General features: G+C 38.3%; 1 protein-coding gene across 1 annotated transcript in view; it reads left to right on the forward strand.

Moving 5' to 3' along the window:
• The window catches only part of LOC110963458 (serine/threonine-protein phosphatase 2A 56 kDa regulatory subunit alpha isoform), a 51798-nt gene that overhangs the window by 10372 nt on the left and 17153 nt on the right, over nt 1–24273 (forward strand). Inside the window, exons 2-4 of the mRNA XM_022211841.2 lie at nt 9302–9498; nt 20114–20215; nt 20320–20412. Coding sequence (XP_022067533.1) covers nt 9302–9498; nt 20114–20215; nt 20320–20412 — 392 coding nt within the window. The remainder of the gene's footprint in view (nt 1–9301; nt 9499–20113; nt 20216–20319; nt 20413–24273) is intronic.

Raw genomic sequence — 24273 nt, forward strand, 5'->3', positions numbered from 1 at the left:
TGACAGCTACAAGCGTTTCAGTTTGTCAGCTGCATGTGTAATTGATTGGTTAGAGCTGATTCATGTTTCCAGTAAAGATGTTCAAGGTAGTGTAGAGTTTATTTTAATAGGCAGTGTTTAGATTACCTGTGTCTGTCTTATCTCAGCTATTGGGACTCGGTATTGTCATCTGTTGCAGCTTTCCCTGAAATTGCCCGTTGTGTTCAAGTTTTACAAAGTTCTGCTGATCAAATTAATATTTACTAGTAAATTGGAGTAAAAACTAACTAAATGAAAATGCTATTTAACAAAGTAGTTGAATGGCAAAAAATTAATTTGAAAGCTTCAGCTAAATATTTAATTTACTTTCAAGCAGAAATGTTCAGACATTTTCTGGCTCCACCTCCTTAAATGGAAATATCTGCAGGTTTTTTTTTTGTTTGTTTCATATAATTGTAAATTAAATCTCTCTGAGTTCAGGACTGTTATTTCTAAAACACAAATCATTGTAAGACATCACTTTGAGCTCTGGGAAACTGAGATAGACATTTTACACAATTATAAAGCGTTTTATAGACAAATCAAGAAGTCATCAACAGATTAATTGTAGGATGAATGAGAATAATTATTTGCAACCCAGCTGCACAACAGTAAATGCAGACCAGTCATTGCATTGAATATAATTTAGAATCATCACCAGGATGGCTGTCTCAGTTAAATGTCTGATGTTCATCAGTGCAAAATCTATTTTTTAATTATATTTTTTAGCTCGTACTCTTCACACTTTTATTAATGTGGCTTAGTAGTGTTTTAGGACATGTTTTGACCACATGTACTTATATACACACTTCTTGTAAGCTAAAAGAAAAAGCAAACTATTTTTTTATTGGGAATGACAAGTTAGAAAAATATTGGTGTCTAGTGTGAAATCAATGTAGAACAGTTGTGCTTTTACTTTTTCATTGCATTGTTTTAATGTCTCGCTTCAGTGATCTACTCTTGCTCTCCAAGGGAAGAAATATTTTAATAATTATTAACTTGTCGGACAGATACAGTACCTGTTTAAAATTAATTGCTCTCGTGTAACATATTACCTTGTTGAACTTGTATAAAGCCTTTTACATTATAGTGAAATGCTGATTTATTGCACTTTCTGTGTATTTGTTTCTTTGTCTTTTCTCAGTATGAGTCCTCATGTGGATTCTTTGCATTCAGCCTGCATTGTGTAGCTTTGTGGTTACACAGCAGCTCATGTTAAACTGCCAGTTACATTTCTTTACCGCTGATGTTTTCATTTTATATTGAAACTGTTTTGAAGACTCTTTAAACTATCTTTTGGTTACATATGGCGCTAGCATTATTTTAACATGCAGTCTAAACAAATGTGGAGTCTCTAATTCATATTGTACATGTGGTTTCGTCCTACCCAACCAGTTCAGCAGCTGCTGTGTGACCTGCAAGGCATCACTCCTGTCATACATTAACAACCACATTTAGCCTGCAGTAGACAGTCACACTACTTTTTTTTCTCCATAGCTCATGTTCTGTACACATTGAGGCACTTGATAATAATATATATTTTCTTGTGCTGTGATACAAAGATGACTGAGTTTTTTTTCCTTCTGTCTTTTGCTTTGCTGTAACAGACAGGAATGCAGTCAAGTGAAGTCAGTACTCTGCTCATTACAGGAGCACCTGCAGATGTGCAAACTCAAGGGTTTTTACTGTCACCTCCTACTGTGAATTGTTTGCTGACTCTCTGAAAGGTACAGCCAAATATGAGACTATTAGTTGGAATTTACTATGTTTTTCACATGAAATGTATAAAATATTTCGGCCTAGATAGTTTTAAATCTCCTGGGTTTCCATGCGTCAGTATGCAGCATGCCAAAACTGTTTTATATTTTGTTTTAAAAACAGTCTCAATGTCTCTATTTGCAGGATTGGCAGACAACTTTTAAAAAATCAGTTAATATTATGTAATTATTTGACAATTTTACTTAGACAGTATACATAAGTAATTCTAAACAGCTTTTTCTTTCTGGCTTTAACTCTGTTTTAGTAGATGTTGAGCTATAGCTATAGAGATGTTGAATAGTTTGTATCTTAAAAGCAGTCTACACTTTATTGTTATTGCATAGCAGCTGTTTTTTAACTTTTGATGGAGTGCAGGTAAATATAAGGTCCCATGTCATAACTGCAGGATTAGTCTGCTGCTGTTCAGAGGTCACCTGACCTGCATACTTTCCCTCAGTTTGTTTTGGTCTCTTTCAGCTTGACTGTAGTTCTGTGAACTGTTGATGGCCACCAAAAGGCCAGGCATTAGTGTAAGTTGTCTAGGGTTTCTGAGATATGGTATAAATATGTTTGTTGTATATTTAGCAGTGAGTAGGTCAAGACCCCCAGTGTTTCTACCATCATGTTGATTAATGTTCCCTGTTCATGCTGAAAATGTGTCCTTATATTTTTTCTAAAGCACTGGAGCCAAAATGCAACTTAAAAGGCTTAATACATTTCAAAATTTTAATCTAAAAGCAGAGATTTGATATGTTCACCTACAGTTTCCAGTAGGATTATATTTGAGGTAGTAGGATCTGTTTAACCACAATTTGGATTTTAAAGGAGATACCAAGTGCTCCTGCTGCAAAACGGTGGTTTAAAATGCAAATGGAGGTCAAATTCTTGAATCTACATGCCTATGTTCAAACTATCATTGCTCTGAAAAATATCTCTGAAGCACGTTGTTGATGGAAAATATTTTGTTATTGCAAATGTATGTCTCAGCTTTATATTTGATGCAAATCTAGCACTGATCTTGCAATACGTTGTGTTCAGTGAAAATTGCTAGTAGTCAGACACTGCATTGTCCGAACACTCCCTTTGAATACTGCATGTCTGTTTTCCTGTTGGACTGTTGCCCTCTGCTGCAGTTGAAAGCAGCAGAACACCATTCATCAAGGGCACAACACATCAGTCACTGGGGCAATGAAACATGGGATACTAAAATGGAAACTGATTGTGTCACTGCAACATCATCATATAAAATGCTGCTACTTGTCCCAACAATGATAATATTATCATTTATTTAAACATTCTGTTTAGAAAAGTGACCATTGTTTCAACGCTACGACATTTCTGAACAAATAGAGTAGTGGCCAAGTTATATTCATAAATCATCAATGCATGTTACATTCAGCATCTAGATTTGTGCACAGTCTTCTATGTCTTTCTAATATTAGAGACGTCGGCCTATGTGGGACTGAGTTTGGCTGATGAACAGGAAAAGCGTTGGTTCCAAAATGTTTCTGTCTGGCATTGATTGATCCTGGGAAATAAAAGCAGTTTTTTATATTCCTAGATCCTTTCCTATGTACTTTATGACCCTACTTAGGAAGAGTTGTCCTTTCTACCTTTTACCACTTTTCTAGAAATACAGTCGTTCTTCCTTTATGACTTGCAACGACAACTATACGCGGTATATTGTGATATGTAAACAGCCTGTTTAATATAGCATTGATTCGCCACAACTAATATCTATACTATTCCTACTACAAGATGCAGTCTGTGGCAAAAGTATTGCAGCCTAGTCCACTTACTGTGTTCTCTGTTGTTTTAAAAGCTTGAGATCTCTCATCGAGGTCCCAAGCAATCAACACTTCGCTCGTGATGCTCTTATTTGTGCAATCATTCGGGAAGAATACTGTTTACAAACACTGAATTTTCAGTAGTAGGAAGTTCTCAATGAAACAATAGTAAGACGGTCAAACTTATGTAGCGCTGCACTGTCCGACTGTTGTATTTTGTTTTTCATACAGCTCTTGGATGGCAACTAGAGGAAAATATGTGCATGGTAGTGTCACATATTGCTTGTCAAGTGACCAGATAATGTCTTTCGCAAGATGAAAAGGGCACCAGTGATTTCTGTCATTAGAAAGCTTTCTCATGTGGTTTAACATTGCTAAAGGCATCCAGCATGTTTTGATTTAGATAACACTCAGATCTGGCTTTGCACTGACTACGATGAGCTTTGTGGTGACAATTTAAATGGTGAAACAAAATTAAACATATTGTCTCATGTAGACAGACAGACTTCTCTCATAGATTTGTCATGGAAAACAGAAAAAAAAAGTTGTACTTGGGTAAATTTGCATTACTTCAAATTGTGCTTCCTATGATATGACTGCTTCATATGTGCACAAGGCAGTGTTAACGTTGAAACAGTACATTATATATCTGTACTTTCTGCATCTTGATAGACAATTAGACTCCATCCAAACTAGTAGCAGTAATAATGCTCATCTTTCGTATTGCACAAATAAACCAGTCCTCAGTCTCACGATTCCTGACTTCCCAGCGTGCACATTAGGTGTTAACATATTGCATTAACCGTCTGATATAACACAAGTAAGTTGAGAAATTCTTTGTTTGGAGCAGGCTGCTGGAGTTTTTGTGCATATGAAAGAATATAAGATTGATGCCCAGCGTGTATATTAATGAGCATGCTTATAAAACACAGGATAATTATGTAGTTTTAGCTGGAGGGGATGTGTCTCTCATGGAATACTAAACTTGGTCACCCATCACTTGCAGTAATTTGTGCAATTTTAGGCACAATACTTCCTCTTTAACCTCTGTCATTGTAGTTCCTGTGCATTACATATGCAGCACTGTGCACAACATTTAGGCAACTGAAATTAAATGAAGATAATGTGGACCATTAAAACCGTTCAGTGACCCCTCATGCCCCGTGTGGCAGCATGTCTATTCAAATAACCATGCCTGCCATCGAAGAGCTAAGATCATGCAGTGTTTCCTCTTTTACCATCAAATCTGTCTGGTCTGGTTGTTGACAGGAAATCTAAATTGTTCAGGCAAAACCTGATTTATTCCAGTTTTTCTGGTCCTGTACTTGTGTACAGTTTAAAGGTGTAAAATATAAAGAAAATAAATTAAATTGATCTGTAAATATAAAATATAACGGCACAAAACTGCAGTTCTAAGCCCAGGCAGTATAAAGTGGCATTTCATTTGCAGTAAAAAATAATTCCCTCATTGGTTCAGTTTTGCAAATCTTCTGGATAATAGGATTTGTAAATAACAGCATAGTACATTGTGCTGCACTCTAAACTTGCTTTGTTCTGTAAGGGTGGTACTCAACAGTCCTCAACATGGTATTTGCCTCAGAGTGACAACTCAATGCGGCATTCACCCATTTACAGTAGGCAGAAAACATTAAATGGAACCCAGAAAATATTATTACTAAATAGCTTGTGCAACATGCGGTTGCTTCATGACAGCGGTTGGCAACATTTAAAATCTGTTGTTGCTAAATTTGGTGCAGATGAGCCGCTGTGTTTCTCTAGTTTCCGGGTTTTTCAACAGAACGAGCTGCAGTAAATTGTAGTACTTGCTGTAGTGTGATTCTTCCTAGAAATGGTGCGTGACAGACTTGATTTGAGTGATTGTTTGTCACAAAACTGTGCAGGAAACGTTAAGTGTTTTGTTAAAATTTACTAGTACTGTTATCTGATCACATCTGGTCTTGTGGTGTTTGAATGTAATGATGCTCCCTGTGTCTGTGATTTGAGCTTATACCATTATTATTTGGCAATTGTAAAGGTCAGTAATGAATCTCAAAATGTTTTATCAGGTGTTTTTGTTTTAAAGCCTCACCGTAGAGGCATTTATAGTCAGATATAGCAGTTCATCTCCAGGACACCAATGCCTGCTGAGATCAGCAGACACTTTTAAGACAATCTGTGAATTATTCACTGGGCAACTAAAATGATTCTGAGGCGTAATTATATATCTTGTGCTGTATCTGTCTTTCCTTTTAACCCTGAGCCGCTTTCTGACTCATGTCCATGTGTGGTTATAAAATTGCATGTTATTGCATCCAGATAGTAGTGTAAGTGATTCCTGGAGCTTTCTGTGAGATTCAGCCTTCAGAATATACTGCACAGGGAGATTTCTTTGGTTAAATGTGGTGTCTCATCTTACTTCCAATGTTGGCTCCACTGTAGTTGTGATTTCAAGATGAAACATTTCTCTCGGGAGTAATACATACTTCAGATTACCAGCAAGATTTGTTGCTCAGGTGGAAAAATCCGTGTGCTTCTTTATTTTGATTAATTCGGAATTTCTATCTGATGTCTTGGATGCTTTCTTGTTCTTTGTTCTTGTTTATAGCTTCTTGGTTCTAATGGAAATATTTCCCTTTTTTTCCTGAGCACCCTGAGGAATTTGTGCACTAATGCATCTGTATGCGAAAGGCAAAAATAGCCTCACAATGGGGAAAGCATCTACATGTCAGACTGTATCTAACAGACCCTGCTATTTTTCCTCTCAGGGTATAAAGACAATCCTCATGAAGAAATAAAAGGAATTTTACATACTGTACTTGCCAAGGAAGCTTACAGAAAATATATTCTGAAAGTGTGAAAACCCACTTAAAATGTTTCCCTTGTTTCCATGAAGCAGAGACAAGAGGTTTGTCATGTTATGCATGAATTATCATAAAGGAATTGTAAGGCATGCTTCAGGCAGAAAAATATTAAAGATTTGCATTTTTAACTTTCCAACAGTCCTCCAACTCGTCAGGTGACTTTCAGTTTTGCCTGGAAAAATGACCAAATCTAAACTAATCATTGGGATATAATTTTTAATTCATTTCATGCTATGTGCCCCATTCGAAGATTAGCCAAAAATTTAAAAAATTGTGTAGTAGCCAGATTTTGTAAAAGACTGACAATTCTGTGCTTCTCTGCATATCCATAACAAAAAAAATAATAATTGTTTTTTATGATTGTACTGAAGATATTTTTTATTTCTCTTGGCTTCTAGCCTGTGTAGGACTTTGTTGCAATGAAAAATGAGCCCACAGTAAGTAAGATTTTGACAGGAGTAAAAAAAATGCCTAGAAACTGCTCGATGTTCAGATGGTTAAATAAATTAAATTCAATGTATAAATTAATGGGACTTGGATATGCTAGTAAGTGAATTTTTTGTTACCTTTGGACAATGCTCTTTCCTTGTTTCCAGTCTTTGTGCTAAGCTAACTGTCTGCTAGCTGCAGTTTCATATTTACCATTAATTCAGGAATGAGCATCAGTCTTCTCATCTCACTCTCAGCAAAAAACCAAACAAGTGTAATTCACATACTGTCAAACTGTTCCTGTAGGGTGCAGTCACACGGCTATATTGCTGTGTCTGAGAAAACACTGAATGCTTGACTGTAGCATTCCTGTCCACAATGATGGCACCCAGCCCTATGCATGTCTACCACATACCACTTACAGGGAAGAAATGTGAGCTATCCGTGTGTCACGTTAGCAACAGCACATTCAGGCTGCAGGGGCATCTCGGCCCTTTTATGTGTCTTGCTCCAGTTCGGTATTCAGTCTGCCCTTTTCAGTATGGAATCCTTTGAGATTCGATACTTTGGAAAATTGGCATTAAGGCAAAGTAGTGCGTTAACAAGTCGGCTTGGTACACTGACACTCCCATATTGAGTTCACTCTGAACAGCAGCCAGTGGTCTGACCTGCAGAGTTCAGTTGCATAAGTACTTCGTCAGCTGTCAACGCCACTGGAACATTTCACTACGTGTGAAGCTCATTGTAAATTTTCTTTCTGTGCCTGACTGTGAGATCTCCTCTGTCCATTTTATAGGGTAATGCCTGTTCAGTCCAGTTCACGCTTGTCACTCTGACTCCTCTCTTGGTTAAAAACACTCCCTGTGTGTTTTAGCAGTGCAATAAACTGTTAATGTCGTGATTAAGTACGTAGTCTATTATCCAAACATTTTTTCCTGAAAAATGGCAGAAAATTTCAAATACCAGATCCCAAAGTGACAAGCAGCTAATTCTAACAGTAAATGTCTGGCTTTAAAATAACTCATGGCATTAATTAATCACCGATTCATATATTTAATTAATCATTTAATTGTTTTAGCTTCTGTGTATTGAGATAGTAATTCATATAAATAGGCATTTAAAGACTGTGACTAGTTACTGTCAGTATATTGATTAATCTAATGCATCTAACCCAGATTCTGTTAGAGATGAGCTAGAGTAGGAACTGACAAGATAACTCATAATGTGTTTAATTTTATGTAACTTTATAAAATAACTTTTTTTAAACTTAATGCTAGTTTGGATTAGACATTTATTTTAATGAAGACATATGCATATACCTCACTGTCAACTGTTGTCATGGACAGGATCTGGATTTGCATAACCCCCCAAACCTTTAGGGTATCCAGTTGTTGAGCAGTTGTAAATCAGATCTACAGTGTGGCTCCACTGATGCTGGAACATGCTTCTGCTGTTACAGAATAAGTGCAGTGTCTGCAGCGATGAGATGCCGCTGTGCTGGAACAGAACATCACTGTACAGTGTGTCACTGCATGTCTGGACAGCTGCCAAATGCTGTTTATAGCTTAGCTGGGGTCAAGTTTGACAGCTCTAATAACCCTGCAGGCACTCACCGCCTAATCCATAAAAGGCTTTGCAATCAAAGCCGAGAATGACTGGGTTGCCTCTGTGTGGCAAATACATAAGGTGTATTGTATGTGTCTGGATGTTTGTCTTCTTACAGTTTAGTTAGTACTATTATGCAATAAAAAAGATCATTAGAAGTTTTTTTTGTTATGACTACATATCTTCAGACCTGCTCAGACAGGTTTAGAATTAGCCACTGATGCCAAAAACTAAAATCCACTTGACAGCAGGGAACTTGTTGTTCATAACTAGGCTTCTTCATTAATGTGGGTGACTATGACTGAATATGGAAAATACAAATAGGAGTGAGTAAATTATCTCCTCTGTGTATGTGGGATCGACTGAGATTAGTCAGTTTGTCTCCTGCACTACTTCTGTTTTCTTAATCTTTTACTGCTCTGTAACTTTTATTGCCCACTAAGGTCCATGTCCTAAAGCATTATTCATTATTTTTTTCTTGTTCAGTTGTTGCAGTCTCTGCCTGAGACATTTCTGAGACCAGAGTGACTACAGACACAGAGAGGTTGCTGCATTAGACCTGAAGCAGTGCATTTAATTTATCAATTAGTGGTCCATCAAAAATACTGATACAGATGATCGGAAAAATGCCAAATGTTGTATACGGTAATTGTCCTGTCCCTAAATGTCAGAATGCACAATCCCATTTTTTGTTCTGTACAAGCAAGTCACACACACCAGAGAACTGCAGCTACCATCCCTGCCTGTCTCATCTGTAATCTGTTACATTAGATCATGTTTTCCGGTGTAGATCAGTAGTAAATCAGTGTTTTGTTTTTTTTTTCTCCTCCTGTGTGATTCCAGATGCCCCCTCCACGGAGCAGCAGGAACTGTTCGCTCAGAAGCTCCAGCAGTGCTGCGTGCTCTTCGACTTTGACGACTCAGTGACAGACCTGAAAAGCAAGGAGATCAAGAGGGCCACGCTGAATGAGCTGGTGGACTTTGTCTCCACGAACAGAGGTGTGCTGGTGGAGTCGGCATACCCAGAGATCACTAACATGGTGAGGATGCAGTCATTTAAGTTAATTTGTCCTTCTCTAAATGTCTTTGGCCTTTATAGAGAATAAACTCATGCAGTGCCCAGAGCAACGACCGGAGCAATTAGTTCCCAAGTGTTAAATTATGTACTGTTAGCAGTGTGTATTATTTAACAGCTAAGAGGGGATTCTCTCTGTGTCACTGTGTAAGATTCTGTGCACTTGAGCAGGATTAAAAAATGGAGGCTGATTGTGCGTCTAGACAGGTCATGTCAGCGACACGTGAGGTACACTTTACTGTCCTCGTGCAAAATCTGTTACCGAACTGATTCCATTTTAACCACAAAGAGCACATTGTAATCACAGGAAGAGCCTAATAATCTTGGATTCATTTAATGGGTTGGATTTTTGTTCATCCCTTCCTCTACTTCTCCTTTGCTCTCCAGTGAAATGCATGTTGAGCTCAGTTTTAATGAAACTACAAATTATACTGAAACACTGAATGTTGTTTGTCATTATTTTGGTTCTATTCTCCCTCTTTCTCTCAGTATTCTTTAATAATATATTCAAGTCTAAGAGTGATATGTGTTTTCTGTCGGTTTTTCTTCCATTGTCAGCTAGTGGCAGCTGCTGTTGAAAGTTTGAATGATTACGCACGCACATACAATTCCAATAATCCAGGCAACAGTACAGATAAGATGGTGCTGCCCGTTGTGTTTGTTCGAGGATTATTACAGCAAATGTCTGAAGCTTCACCAAACAAATTCACTGTGTGCAATTTGTCCACTGACTTAAGATTCTGACAAACTTGTTCTCTCAGTTAAAACCAAATTGACCTTTACTAAGCTAATGACAGTGAATATCACACAAGACTTCTGTGAACAGGAGTGATTTACTCAGATTAGTCCTAATGCATTTTCCGAAACTACAGGTTGCACGAAATTCAGGGTAATACCTGTACTGTTTTCATTTTCCATCATTTTTTTATCCGGTATTATAGCGGAAATAGTAGAATGAAGAAGAACACACCTAGTTGTTGAGTTTGTGAGTCACGGTCACACTAGGCAGTGAATCAACAGAATACCTAAATATAAAGCTACACTTTCAATGCTTTATTTCAATTATTAAGGTCTGTAAAGAAAGGACAAAATTATTTAATGTCTTTTTAATCAATGTGTGAAAAACAAATGCGCAAAATGAAGTTGACAGTAGTTAAAAGTCCTAAGTATTCTAAGAAATTGTTCAGCCTAAATAAATCGGACTAAGGAAACTTTGTTGACAGCCATCTTTTTCATTTCAGCATTAATTTGAGAATTTTCAAGTCATAAATGTGCTTTTCATCCTCGTGTGATGTGATTGCTATGAGAGTTCTGACGGTATGAATCATATGATTTCAGAAATGTTGGAAAAGATTAAATCAAATTAGTGAATCCTCTTCGAGAAATACTTGAACTGTCATACAAAAGTATAATTGTCAGAGTGTGGCACCGGCTGAGCAGAGGTCTTGGTCCAGCGATTAGCACACTGACTGTCGCAAGAGGCGTTACACAATAATGTGTTCAACAGCCAATCCAAAGTAAGAATCTTTCCCAACATGGTATAGATTTGTGTCCATAGCAGGTGCCCTGAGCAGCCTAGTTTCCTCCCACAGTACGATAATGACTCATGTGCAGCAGTTATAACACAACAGTCAGTCCTGTTGTCAGTCCTGCAGTGATTCACTCCACACTGCAGATTATCATGATGGATACCAGTGAGCACATTCACAGCTGAGTCAAGGAGTCTTCAGATTACTAATGGACTGTAGGCTGTAATTCATGTCATGCCGTACAGCTATTGATTTAGGATTTGCCTTGTCTCTTGAATTTCGGGTGTTGCGTAGTTCAATGTAATTAACTTATTAGAGCAAAGACGAGAGCAAAATTAGATTGATTGGAGGAATTTTGACGTTGTTAGTCGGTGGAAATGGAGTCCGATATCTCAGTTGGATGATATTTTTGGTGAATATTGGTTGCCACAAAGAAATAGCCGTCAGCATATTGGTTGTCGAATATGCATCCATATGAAAACACAATGCAGAAAAAAGATGCTTAGGGTAATTTAGAAAGAGTGCCGTCACGTTGATTGTTCACCCACAAAGAGATTTAAGGCAGCCCTCTCTATAAAGAGCTTACTCGGTGGCAAATGAGAAGAATTGAAAATGTAAAAAACAACAACATCAAATATTTAATTGGGGTTTCATTTGAAGAGTTTGGAAGCAGAGTGGTCTAACTCACTTTCTGTAGTTTTTGTAGTTTTTTTTCAAGAATGATATATATTTGGATGTGGGTTGGACCACTTCACCCCTGAAATCTAGACCACAATATATTACAGAACTTGTATAGAACTTGGTTGAGATTTTTTGTGGGATAGACCATTCTGCTTCTAACTCCTCATTTAATCAGGCATATTAGACACTTTTGCATATCAAATGGTTAGAAATAACAGGAAAACGCACAAGTTTTTGATAAATAAGGGATCACAGGCTCACATTGCTTTACATGCGTGCAAGGCTGATCATGCTTACTGTCATGCAAAGTCTTCCCCAAAGGCTCTGTCTGAACCAGAAAACAACATGACATGTAGCAGACAGTGGTGTGGAGTCAAATGGTGTCTCTGCAGTGTAGTTAAATGGTTTGTGAAATACATTGCTGCAACGTTACGAAGCAATGGGCCCCAGTACTTTAGCTTTACAGCTAGTATGCTCTTTGTATATGTACTCCCTTGGCATTTGCTTCAGAAATCCAGCTTTAGTTAGCGACTCGGCAAAAAACAGAAACTTTGAGCTGTTTTTCTATGTATCATTTAGAGATGAGATGCGTTGTTTAAGTTCATGCTCATTCATGCACTATCATTTGTACTAGAAAAAGGAGGAAGTTAATCATGTTTATGCCTTGAATTTCTTTTAAATGTGATTGACATGACTCCTAAAGATGCATCTTTGTGTTTCAAATTGCGTATTTCTGAGTTTTTTTACTGTTAAAATTATATTTTCCTAACTTAGTATGGCCCAGATATAAATCTAAAGTTCACCAGCTCACCTACAGCTTTGCTTAAGCACTGTAGAACTACTTCCATGTCGGAGTAATTTAGCTAATTGGTTTCCATTTCGAACTGGAAACCAATTCTGAATACGAATAATGATATGGAGGTCCCATCCTGCAAGTTTTAAAGGATTGGTTCCTGAAGTTTGTTTTGTATGAAACACTGGAAATCTGAGTCTGTGTTTTTGAGGCTGTCATCAGTGCACTGCATTTTCAAGGTAGACATCCACAGCTGTGACTGCTCATCTATGTTTCTAAGCATGCACAAAAACACCAAAGATAAAAGGGATTTTTTTTTTCACCTGAGGGAGTCTTTAATGCAATTTGTGCTACACTTTTGCATTTTAGACAGATTTAGTGAGCTGTTAGATTTAGAAGACAGCGGCTGTCATGGACTAAATTATCTTTTCTGGCATAATTTTTTGTATTAAAACTACACATTGCGTGTTGTGTGGTGCAGATGTTGAACTGGAAAAAAACAACAGATATCATGTTCAAACACATTTTGTCTGGCAGTGTGTGCTAGATTTGGATTTTGCTGCCATGGTTTTGAAACTGTTAGTAGCGTGAAGGCGGTTGTTTAACTGGAGGGTAAACATGGGGTTGACAGTTAACAGTTGACTGTATTTGTGCCAGAGCCACCCCTACAGCAATCAAAAACTCGGATGGAAACTGACCAGACTGTTGGTTACGACAACTAATAATACAAAAACTTAAATAAATACCAGCTCTGTAATATTACAAAAGCTGTGAAGTTATCCCAACTCACTGAGCAAATTGTGCATCAGCCCTTATGTTTGAGAAACGGATGTATGACAATCAAAACTTCTGTGTTCAAATGTAAAGAAAAGGAACAAACATATTTTTTAAGCTTTTTTCTCTCAACCTTGTCTGTCATGTTGTGATCTCATTATTCATTCATTATTTTTCTGTCTGTAAATGCAAACATTGCTTTTTATCCCAAAAATAAACAGACTATAAGACATGATGGAAGAATAGATGACGTAGCAGACATAGCACTGAATCCTTCGATGTCAGCAACCCGAAGTAATTGAAATTATTCAGCAATATTTTTTTGCAAACTTTTTCAGTCATTACACAACAGAAAACCAGCAGCCAGAAATGTATGCAAATGAAAGTGTGGGAGCAGTTTTATAAAATACAACACAAATTCAAGCTAAAACGTAGAGATGACAACTAAATATAGACACCAAATACTGATAATACTGCAAATTAATCACTTTTACATTTGTTATTTGTTGTGATTACATGACATTTTTAATCAGGATCAACTCAAGCTACGTTAAAGTTGCTTTTACTTTTACTACCAGAGACAAAGCCACAGGTCACGCTCTGGATGAGGAGCCATTCTTGGGCTGCCACAACAGCAGGCTAGCAGGTTTGCTACCTGCAGTAGTGCGAATGTGTGACTCCTACTGGTGTGCAGACATTGTTGATTTTCTTTCCTCATAACCTTTGCAGCGTATAGTACATCAACAAGGGTTGAGCTTAAGAGAAAGCCCAGTTCAGAGGCAAGTGTCTGCACTACAGACGGGCTTCTGAATGAGGTTAGACAAATAGCAGCTGCACTTTCAGAAAGCTGGGTTGATAATAGCTCTCCCGAATACTCCATGCTTGGCATCACATGATAATGAAGAGGTGAGTGTTTAAAGTGCTGCCTATTATTCTGCTGCAGTGAGGACGGCTTTGATCACTGAGGTTGTTAGGAGTACAAACAGCAAGGTTTCTCATCTACGTGAAAGGAGATTTTGCCTCCAGCTCTATAATTGTTACTTGTATATTATCGAAGATTTGATAGAATTCGTCCTGTTCTGTGCCAGGGATAAGGGTGGAAAGCCTGAACGAACAAGCATGAGATATAATTACCATCTTTTTTTTTTTTGTTCATTTAGCTCTCATCTTTTTCATTCTTTTTATTACTGCTTCACTCGTTTCCATGCTAAGTGTTGCTAGGCGCTGGTTGCTGTTGCCCGAAGACTGACTCCTCACAGATCTCCAGCCTCCCTTGTCTTCAGTGAACCTACACCGGTTTCACCTCCTGCGGCTCTTGTCGCTTCAGAACAGCCCATTTTGAATCCACCTACATTACTTACACACACACACACACACACACACACACACACACACACACACACACACACACACACACACACACACACACACACACACACACAAATATAACTGTTTCCTTTTTCCCCTCCATGAAAATTTCTCACATGCCTCCCATGTTTGCCATCCTCCCACAGTATTTTGTCTTGTTTTGTCCAACTGTAGTTATTTTTCAATATGCGAAGTGACTGGGGGAATTAAAGAAGCATGTCTGACGCTTGTGTGGTGCATTATGTAACCTATTATGCTTCACAGACAGTTTAAATCAGAGCCAAATGAATGCCCTCAATAGCGCTGGAGCTGTCCTGTGATGTCACTAGGAAATTAAAAGTTTACATAAATTATTCTCCATCCTCAGCATGCTCTGCGGATGATAATGTAAAGCAATTACTGTGATCTAGAAAGTTGCTGTGTCTTACTGAGGACTTGTGCTGCATCCTCACATCACATCAGGCTCGTCGGACGTCAGAATTATGTCACAAGAGACGGCCTTGCCCCATTGTCTGCCCACTATGCCTTTGCTAAATCAGTGGAGACTGATAGCTGTATTCATAACGAGAGGTTGCACTGGCACGGTGTGCTGTTTGAAATACCAGCAAGTTAATGAAATATGATGCAGGAATTTGTTGGAGTAGCGGGATTATATGTTTGAATGCTAAATTAGTGGGGAAAAACATGGCATGGCAACTGTAATTCTGACCTTCCATTGCAACAATAACAAACTAAACAGTAGAAAAATGGTGCCCTTGGTACAAAGTAATCAGGCAGGAAAGTGTGCTTGTGTGTATTTGATTATCCAGCGATGCATTTTGTTGCTGCAAAGGGTTGTGTGTTTAAACTTTGTTGCCAAATGGCGCTGTACTGGCAAGTCACCAGCATTTTCCTGCCATTTCTATCCATTTGATATGCGAAATTGCTAATATGCCTGATTAAATGAGGGGGTTAGAAGCAGAGTGGTCTAACCCACAATAAATCCCAACTGAGTTTTATATATTTTCTGTAATATTTTTAGATCTAGATTTTATTTCTGTAACTCAACTGCCAATTTCTGCTGTTGCATAAACAAAGACTTCATAGTGCTGGTTTCACAGTTTTGTTGTAGCATTTGCAAAGCTGCAAAAAAGTGTCTTTATTTTGTGTATTAATCTGCTTAACTTGTCAGAGTTATAGTATGTGTCTACAGGATCCATCTTTCCCATGCTTCCATTGTCTATGTAAGCAGCGGTGCAATGCATCCTAATAGTGTCGCGTTGTGTGTTGGCAAATGTGGCATCACAGCTGAGGCGGTGAGAAACAGAGTGGTCTAACTCACAAAAAATCTCCACTGAGTTTATATAATTTCTGTAATATTTTATGGTCTAAATTTTAGTGACAAAGTGGTCTAACCCACAACCCAAATATAGCGTTACAGTGGCGCTTTCTATGTTCGACCGTTCTTGAAAACACAAAACTTTGAAGCCATTTTTCTCAAATACTACAGAAAGTGGTTGAGACCACTCTGCTTCCAAACTCTTTTGGTCTGAATGTTACGTAAATCTCTTTCTTCTCCTTCTGAACCCCAAGCTTATTTTTATTAACTGTGGGCTTATTTTTCACTGGAATATGAAATTCTGCACCTCAGTGGAAGCAGCACGACCACAGCTCGAAATAGAGAGATCTCAAAAATGTCTACTGTGCGGTGTAACAAAGTTAGAAAACTGCAAGTCATCACAAAAGTAGAAACTGAAGTTAGAGTTCTTCATTTATATTACAGAACATGTAGAAGACCTGGAATCGATATGTGCAGTGTTTTTCCAAATTTCACAACTTACACCTTTGATTTGTTTCTATCCTCGTCTCTTATCCGTTCTGTGAAAGCAAAATCAAACAGTCAGAATGTTTGTCACGACTGTTCAGAGATGAGTCACAGATGACTTCTTGATTGCCAAAGACTCCAGACTTGACTTTTTTCTTTCCTCAATCAAGTGAGAAAAAGTGGTAATTAAAAAAAAAAAAAAGTTGTGATATGCAGAATATAGTCATTTTAATGTAAAAATCTCAGTTTTAGGTTTAGTTTTGGCTTGTTTTCCCGACAGAATGACAGATGAGTAGTTCAAGGACTATCGAGAAGAGGAAAATTCAAAGATTTTTTTTTTTTTTAACAGTGGCTCTGGTAAATCGTGTCATTTTGGTTTTTGGTTTTCAATTTTTAAAGCTAACACTGACTGCAAACACAGAGGACAAATAAATTATTTTGCATATGCTTTTATTGAACAAATTGCACATGAATACTAAACTAATTAAGCCAAAAATTAATTGAATAATACTCTCTAATTTCCCCTGCTTGTTAAAATGTTTTCTCCTGAACTCAACAAAGCAAATCCCTTGACATTTACTTCACTCTTCATTCTCCTTCCTCAGTCTCTGTGCTTGCTAACCTCACAGTTTCCACCTAATTTCCACCAATTAATCTGAGAGGGCTCCATTTGATATGTCAGAGGTTTGCATGCTGAGTGGAAATATCAGTATTTTTCTTGTTCAGTGTATTTAGGCAGTCTTTTGTGATGTGTTTAGTGGCCACGTGTGTCATATTGATGATGAAATTTTCTTGGTGAGCTTCAGCTGCAGCTTCGAAACAGTAAACTAAAAAACAAGGAAATGCTATTGCCATTTTCTTTTAACTGCTTTCTGAGTAATGCCTCAGTAAATTGAAGTATCTTGGCTTGTTTCTTTTAGATCATGGCTAGTCAATTTGCTAGCACAGAGTGTGTTGTAACTTTCAGCTGGACAGTATTTGTGTTTTGTGAATGCTTAAATGACTAACTTTATAGCACAGTTATCACAAAGTGCTCCTTAAAGCAAACAGCCTGGAATTTAAGAGGGAATTGCTCTGGTACGAGCCACTGCAGGCAGTCAACAGGTTGTTTTACTGTCTTACTGGCTAAAGAATGGATGAGATGCTCGATGTAAATGAGTTTGAATGCTGCACGATCATTATTGCCAGATGGTGTTTTCATCAGCTCACAAACAGCTGCAGTACAGTGTCAGACTTCTCCAAAGTAACAGGAAGACCACAAGCAGGCAAATAACAGCTCAGCGCAGCAGCAGTGGTTGGCTTAAGGGCTCATTCATCCTTGAAACCAAGCTTCCTTGCCATTCTTTGCAGCCAGTAGTGAAATTATACTAAAATAGTCGCGTTGAAATCAAAAAGTGGTTCATGTGAATGTTATAGCAACCTAAGCATTGTTACCGTGTTTACCTCTTTTCAGCAGACATTTCCAGCAGAGCGATGTGTAATGTCACAAAGCCCTCATCAACCGTGGATGGTTCCAGGAAAATCACAGTGACTTTGGTTAGTGAGCTGCAGCCAAAACAAGTCCTGCTGTACCTGCAGTAACACGAATGATTGTGTTCATCTAAAATGTAAAAGAGCATTAGCAGCATTTTTAATCGACTTCCTTAACAGTCCAGGCTACATAGGAAGCAAAAATCAAAAGAACTGAGTGTCAGTTGAGTTTGAATTTGTGAACTGTATGTGTGTATTTTAATGTTACTTGGAAGCTTTGTTATATGACCCAGCTGTGCACACTAAAACAGCTGTAAAAGCCATAGAGAAGAGCTTTGCACACATTTTTGCAAAAAGTTGTGTGCCCAAAATGTGTTTCAGCTTTGACCCCCAAATAGGCAGACCTCCAAAACATGCACCTGTTGAGATTTTGTCATTGACGGGAAGTTCTTAAAGCAATAATTTGACTGTTGAGAAAACCTGTGATGTCGAGTCAATGACCAGAGCTCTGTATCTCAGTAGTTCTCAACCTGGGGGTCAGGATCCCTTCAAGGGTCACAGTAAAAATCTAAAGGGTCGGAAGAAATTTAAATTGACAGGAAATGTAAAAAAAATAAAATAAATCTCTGCATCTCTAAATTAACTTTCTTTATCTTTTAATCTTTGCTTATTTTCCTTGCTTATCAATAACAAAACAATCAAAAAACATGTGTAGCCAGTTTGGAGAGGTTCCTAACAGAAAAAGCTTTGTTTTAAGAGGTCACTGAACTGAAAGCTGGGAACTGCTCCTGTTTCTCAACCTTCCTGTCCTGAAGATAGGCACACAAGGTTAGCTAATTTACATTGTTGTGTAGCTGTTTTGTATGATAATGTGCGACTCTGCACACACTGTTTGCTCTTCCATGTTTGCTTTGAAGCCACCATCACACCGTTGCCTGACGACGAACGCTGGAGGCTTTAGATCATACTCTTGGATCCATCTAGACTCTAGTTTGCTTACAGTCGCTGTCAGCGTTGTGTAACAGCCTCAGTGAGTTATATGTTTGAGGAGGACATCAATTAATGTTTTTACCTTTTTCATGTGCACCAATGCTGCCAGCTAGGACACAAGCTGCACTCAGATTTTAAGTTTTTCTTTGGATTTGTCAGGATGTCAGAGTTTGGACCAGTGTCAGGTTTAAAATTTCTTTGCCGCCTTCCCTCTCCCATTAGTGTCAGTTGGATTTTCTAGCTGCCAATAGTTAATTTGATGTTGTCTCTATCACTTCAGCATGGGAGTGTGCATCCAATCACATAATGCTGGCTTTTCCAGCTCCACCGCTGCTGTGTGTGTCACTCTCAAATTCACCCTTACTAAAAATAACAAGGTGGGATAGAGGTGGCACTGACCTGTCTACAGTGATTGTCTTGGGTGCAGAATTTTAATAGGAGGGGGCTGTGACAGATGCGGAATTGGTAATGGTTTTATTAAGCTGCTTTCTGTTTTGGAAACAGTGTTAAACATGCTTAGCTGAATTAAGCATGCTCAAAAATAGTCCAGAAAAAGTTTGCTTTCCACTCCAATTAGCAAGCTGCCAGTGATGTTAATGCACGCAGGCTTATATTGGGTCTCTCCTGGGTTTTACGACAAGTTATTTAATCTTTAACAGCTGCTTATCACAAAAACCTGGCTGTGCAGCTCGTGACGTGTAGCCTGATTTAGTGTGTTGTTTCTGAGTTGTTTGACGTATATACAAATTAACTTTAACCACGGTATGAACACTACAACTCCATATATGTTTGCTTTTAAAAGAGACATGGGGCACTGTAGGGCTAACAATATTAGCAGCTAATTATAGTGACAGGTTTTGGATAATGCTATAGGTACTTCTTCTGTTAGTGATGCAAAAACCTGCATAGTTGGTTAAACTGAAGATCATTTTGTAGAAAAACACAAACTAATGAACTTTTTACGAATACAGTAGTCATAATAATATATCAAATGGCCATTTTTATGCACATACGAAGTTATCAGTTTACCCCATCAAATATTATTATGTTAAAGGAAAACTTGTTTACTATCTGTAAATATGTATTTTCCAACTATATCTCCTACGCTCTCATTGATTGGTTTTGTTTTGTTTTGTTTTTTTATTAACAAGACACTTTCTTTTCTCTGCAGATCAGCACCAACATTTTCCGGGCTCTTCCGCCAAGTGAAAATCCAGATTTTGACCCAGAAGAGGATGAACCCACCCTTGAGGCCTCATGGCCTCACATGCAAGTAAGGGTCAGATATTTGAGCCTGTGTCTCGTTTCACAATTGTGTGTGGTAGTCGTTACAAAGTGCGTATTCCTATTTGTGTTTTTACTTTCTTTTTCTTCCAGCTGGTCTACGAGTTCCTGCTGCGTTTCTTAGAAAATCCAGACTTCCAGCCCAGCATTGCAAAGCGATATATTGATCAGAAGTTTGTTCTGCAGGTAGGTGTTTTTCAGAACGTTTAGCATGACTCAGCTGTGTCGTAATGATGACTGTGTAACTGTATCAACAGCTTCAGAACTAGCATAGTACATCAAAGATTGATTGAGGAATGTCACAATACCAGAATACGATTTAAAAAGGTACATTCTTTGTACCTCAGTCAGTTAAATCCAATCTATTCCTGCATTAACCTGTATGAAGTAACATTACCCTTTGTGAACATTGTGTGTGGAGCATTGCTACAGAAGATGAAAATCTCGCAAAGTGCAAATAGTTACCATAAAATTTCAGAATGTGAATATTTTCAGTTTGAGCTGTTTCTTCCATTTGTTCAAAATGCTGTGATACCATTCACATGCTGGTTTTTGTTTATCTATAGCTGATTATCTGACTCAAAATGCAAAATATCTCCTTGCACGATGCTCTGTTTTTATTCCAGCACTTAATGTTGCCTTTACACCTGTTGCTGTTGTTTGGTGCCTTTGAAATCTGTGGTGCCATAACAAAACAAGTTTTATGTCATTTTCAGATATTTGCATCGACTTGTCACTGAAATATTAGTATCTAGACAAAAATACTCCTTTGATAGAAGACTTTCTCGGAGGAGATCGCATTAGAGACACACTGTCACCAGTGGTTTACTTAATTGCACATGGATCAGAGTGTGTTTGTAGGCCGACAAACCTCATGTCACAGTAGTGATGGCTAACAAAAAATAGATTTTAGTAGGTCACAGTGCCTTCACCCATTGTTAATTCATAATTAATAAAGCTACAGTCTTTAGTTTTGGGGTCATTTAAGTTAGAGTCCAGTGTCTGGTTTTGTCTGAACAGCAGTGCCTTTCTGTATTGAGTACCGTAGAAAGGAAACTATTCACATTTAAGAGGTTGTGACCTTACATTTTTACCCTTTTCGCTTAATCACAGCTGTGTACAGATCGAATGATTAGAGTTTGTGAATGTGCTAAGTTCTGCAGTAATTACCGGCACGTTGTGATGTGTTTTGGGAGTTTACCAGCCCACTGTATGCTTTGTTGGATGAGTCAAACCGTTAATACTCTGTAGCTCGTCTCATCAGTCCTGGTTTAGTACCCACCTACTGCAGGAATGCCTCACTTCTTGTGAAGCAGCAGCTAACGTGGACCGCAAGGCCTGGAATGTTGGCTGGGCCACATCCGAGGTGCCTGGTCCGACTTTCCATGATGTGAGTGTGTCGTTGGGAAGTTTTAAATAGCTGCCTGTTGTTTACTCTTCAGGGGTAGAGAAGCAGAGTGTGGTTGCAGCCAAGAGAAAGAAGTGGAGGTTTGGGTGGCAATAAAAGCAGGGAAAGAAGGCCTGTGGCTTGATTAACTTCAGTTATAACACAGGCAGCATAGGAGTAGGTCCTCAAAGATCCCTCTGAGATGTTCACATTGGACAGGGACATCAGGAGAAGAATTACCAGAAGAGACCAAGGTTCAGTGGTTTGTTTTCAAAAAACATTTTGGCATTGGATGAAATATCTTTGAGGTATCCATGCAAAGCCACAACAACAGAGAACAATCCTTGTTAGGTGTGCCATACTTTTTTTTATTTTTGCTTTTTACTTTGCCTCCATAAATACATGCCTACCTAAGACAAACCCAGCAGTGACTTTGCTTACTATCATTTTTAGTTTTTTTTTTTTTTTTATCTCATCGCTATCTTGTAGACTCACCCTTAGAAATTCGTGTGACATAAAACAATAATGAAACATAGCAGCTGGTAGTACAAAGTGTAATTGCAAATGGATTTTAGAAATGCATGTATTAGCTAACTGTTAGCATGTGGAGAGCAAATGAACCACACAGGAGCAGTGACAAGTATCTTGAAGTGGCAAAAACTTGCTCCATGGAACCGAGATTATTCAAGCGTGTTTTTCTATTCTAAGAGTAAGTCGTTGGTTTTAAAGAGAGTGCTGCTCAGTCGCTACTGGATCAACTAGTGCTAGCACAGCTGCTGCAGCAAACAGCCTCCAACATGGGAAAACAACCATATGTGGAGCTAAGAGCAGAACATGTGGTCGGACACATGGTCAGGTTGTATTTTAGGCTTTTTTTTTGCCAGGGATCACTGGTAAAAATGTGTGTTGTGTTGACATGTGGGATCTATTTGTTATCAGTTTATGGTTTAGTATTAATCAGATGTTTTCAGGAGCTTGTGGTCATGTGATGCATTTGATCCATACCTAAATCAGTTTCATTAGTAAATCTGTGAAGCCCCTCAGAACGGGCTGTTTTAGTGTCTGTAGCTTAAATTGGAGCTTAGCTGCTGCTGTCCCTTAAGGAAGAAGACTCTCTCTGCCTCTGTGATTGACAGCGTGGAGCAAAACGGTAGACCTCACGGCAGACGACACAAATGTGAATGAGTGTGTGAGACCAGGACATTTTAACGCTTCTTTCACCAAATTCACAGCGCAGCCGTCGTTTCAAAGTCATGTGTTTGTTGAGTTTGTCAGATGACGCTGTGGTTATTAAATAAAAGCTAAAGTAGTTTAGCAGTGCAGAGCCACAGCTTGTAAATGGCTATAAGGCTATGAAGTCACTGGTGGTTAACATGTAGTCCTACTAGGCGGTGATTCAGTCACTGTTTCATGCCATGACACAGTAACTGCAAACAGTGTGGAGGAACTTTGTCTTGTTGTTGTGGTTGTGTTATCTTGTGAATTTCCGCGATGAGGGATCACTAAAGTTTCTTACCTTAAAGCCATAGAGAACTCTTTCAAACATTTCTTTTACATTTGCAAGCACATTTAAGATGTTAAATGTGTGATGCAAAACTGCATCACTGTCTGATCGTGCGATATGATCAGATTTCAGTGGGTTTTCAGTGAATCAAACTCATTGCTAACACCATTTCAAGATGTTTTCTCGCCTGTACGTAGCGCTGTACACCTGCAATAATCGACCAGAGGACACATGTATGCAGGCAGAGTGTGCAATAATCTGGTATCCCTGTTAGCAGCTCCTTGAGGCTGTACTGACAACCAGTAAAGACATTTATTGACCAAACGAAATAAAATTGCACAAAGGTCAGAGGTTACACAGCAGTACTTGTCAGCTATGTGCTTGCACCCTTGTTTTGCATCGTGCTTGGAGCAGTGTATCTGACCCAATGGCTTTAACGTGACATTGTCCAGCCAGGGTCAGTGAGAGCCTGAGGTTTTATACACAAATAGAAAGCTGCTGTTTCACTTGAAAGTTATTCCACACTGAATTTTAACAGTCTTATATTCTGTATACAGGGTTTCTTTAGTGTTGTTGTTGTCGAATGGCAACACAGGGGGCTTGTTGTCAAGTGTTTCACTCCAATTGGGTCCATCAGTTTTTATACCAGGAATTTATTTTCAGTAGTACTCTAATTATTCTCATGTTGAGCTATTTTAGACTATTTTACTGTTAGAACTGTTAAAGCCAGTTCAACCAACCTGCTCTCCCTGGTTTTGCTTTTGTGTTTTCCTCTATATCTCCTCACAGTCTGTAAAAAGCAGCTGTGCCTTACAGCTTAATACAGATGGATGTCACTACATGTTATAATTACTATAACATGTAGTCATACTAATTACTTTATGTCTTGACTCGGAGTGAAAAATGATTCTGTGGCTACTGTGTTATCCAGGGACATGTGCTGGTACTATTTGCAAAATTCAGGTGCTAGTGTGACCTATTGTGATTGAATATTGACTTCACCTCAGGCACTAGCATCATGTCTGAATTATTCTCGGACAGCTTTTGTTTCATAATAGTCAGGTGCAATGTCCAAATCCCATTTTGTCATCATTGATTAACTTCAGTGCAGCTGAGAGATCAGAAGCAAATGATGATTAATTTTCTGCCAATCAAA

Source organism: Acanthochromis polyacanthus, chromosome 16 (genome assembly GCF_021347895.1).
Source record: "Acanthochromis polyacanthus isolate Apoly-LR-REF ecotype Palm Island chromosome 16, KAUST_Apoly_ChrSc, whole genome shotgun sequence".
In the NCBI taxonomy this organism is placed as follows: Eukaryota; Metazoa; Chordata; class Actinopteri; family Pomacentridae; genus Acanthochromis; species Acanthochromis polyacanthus.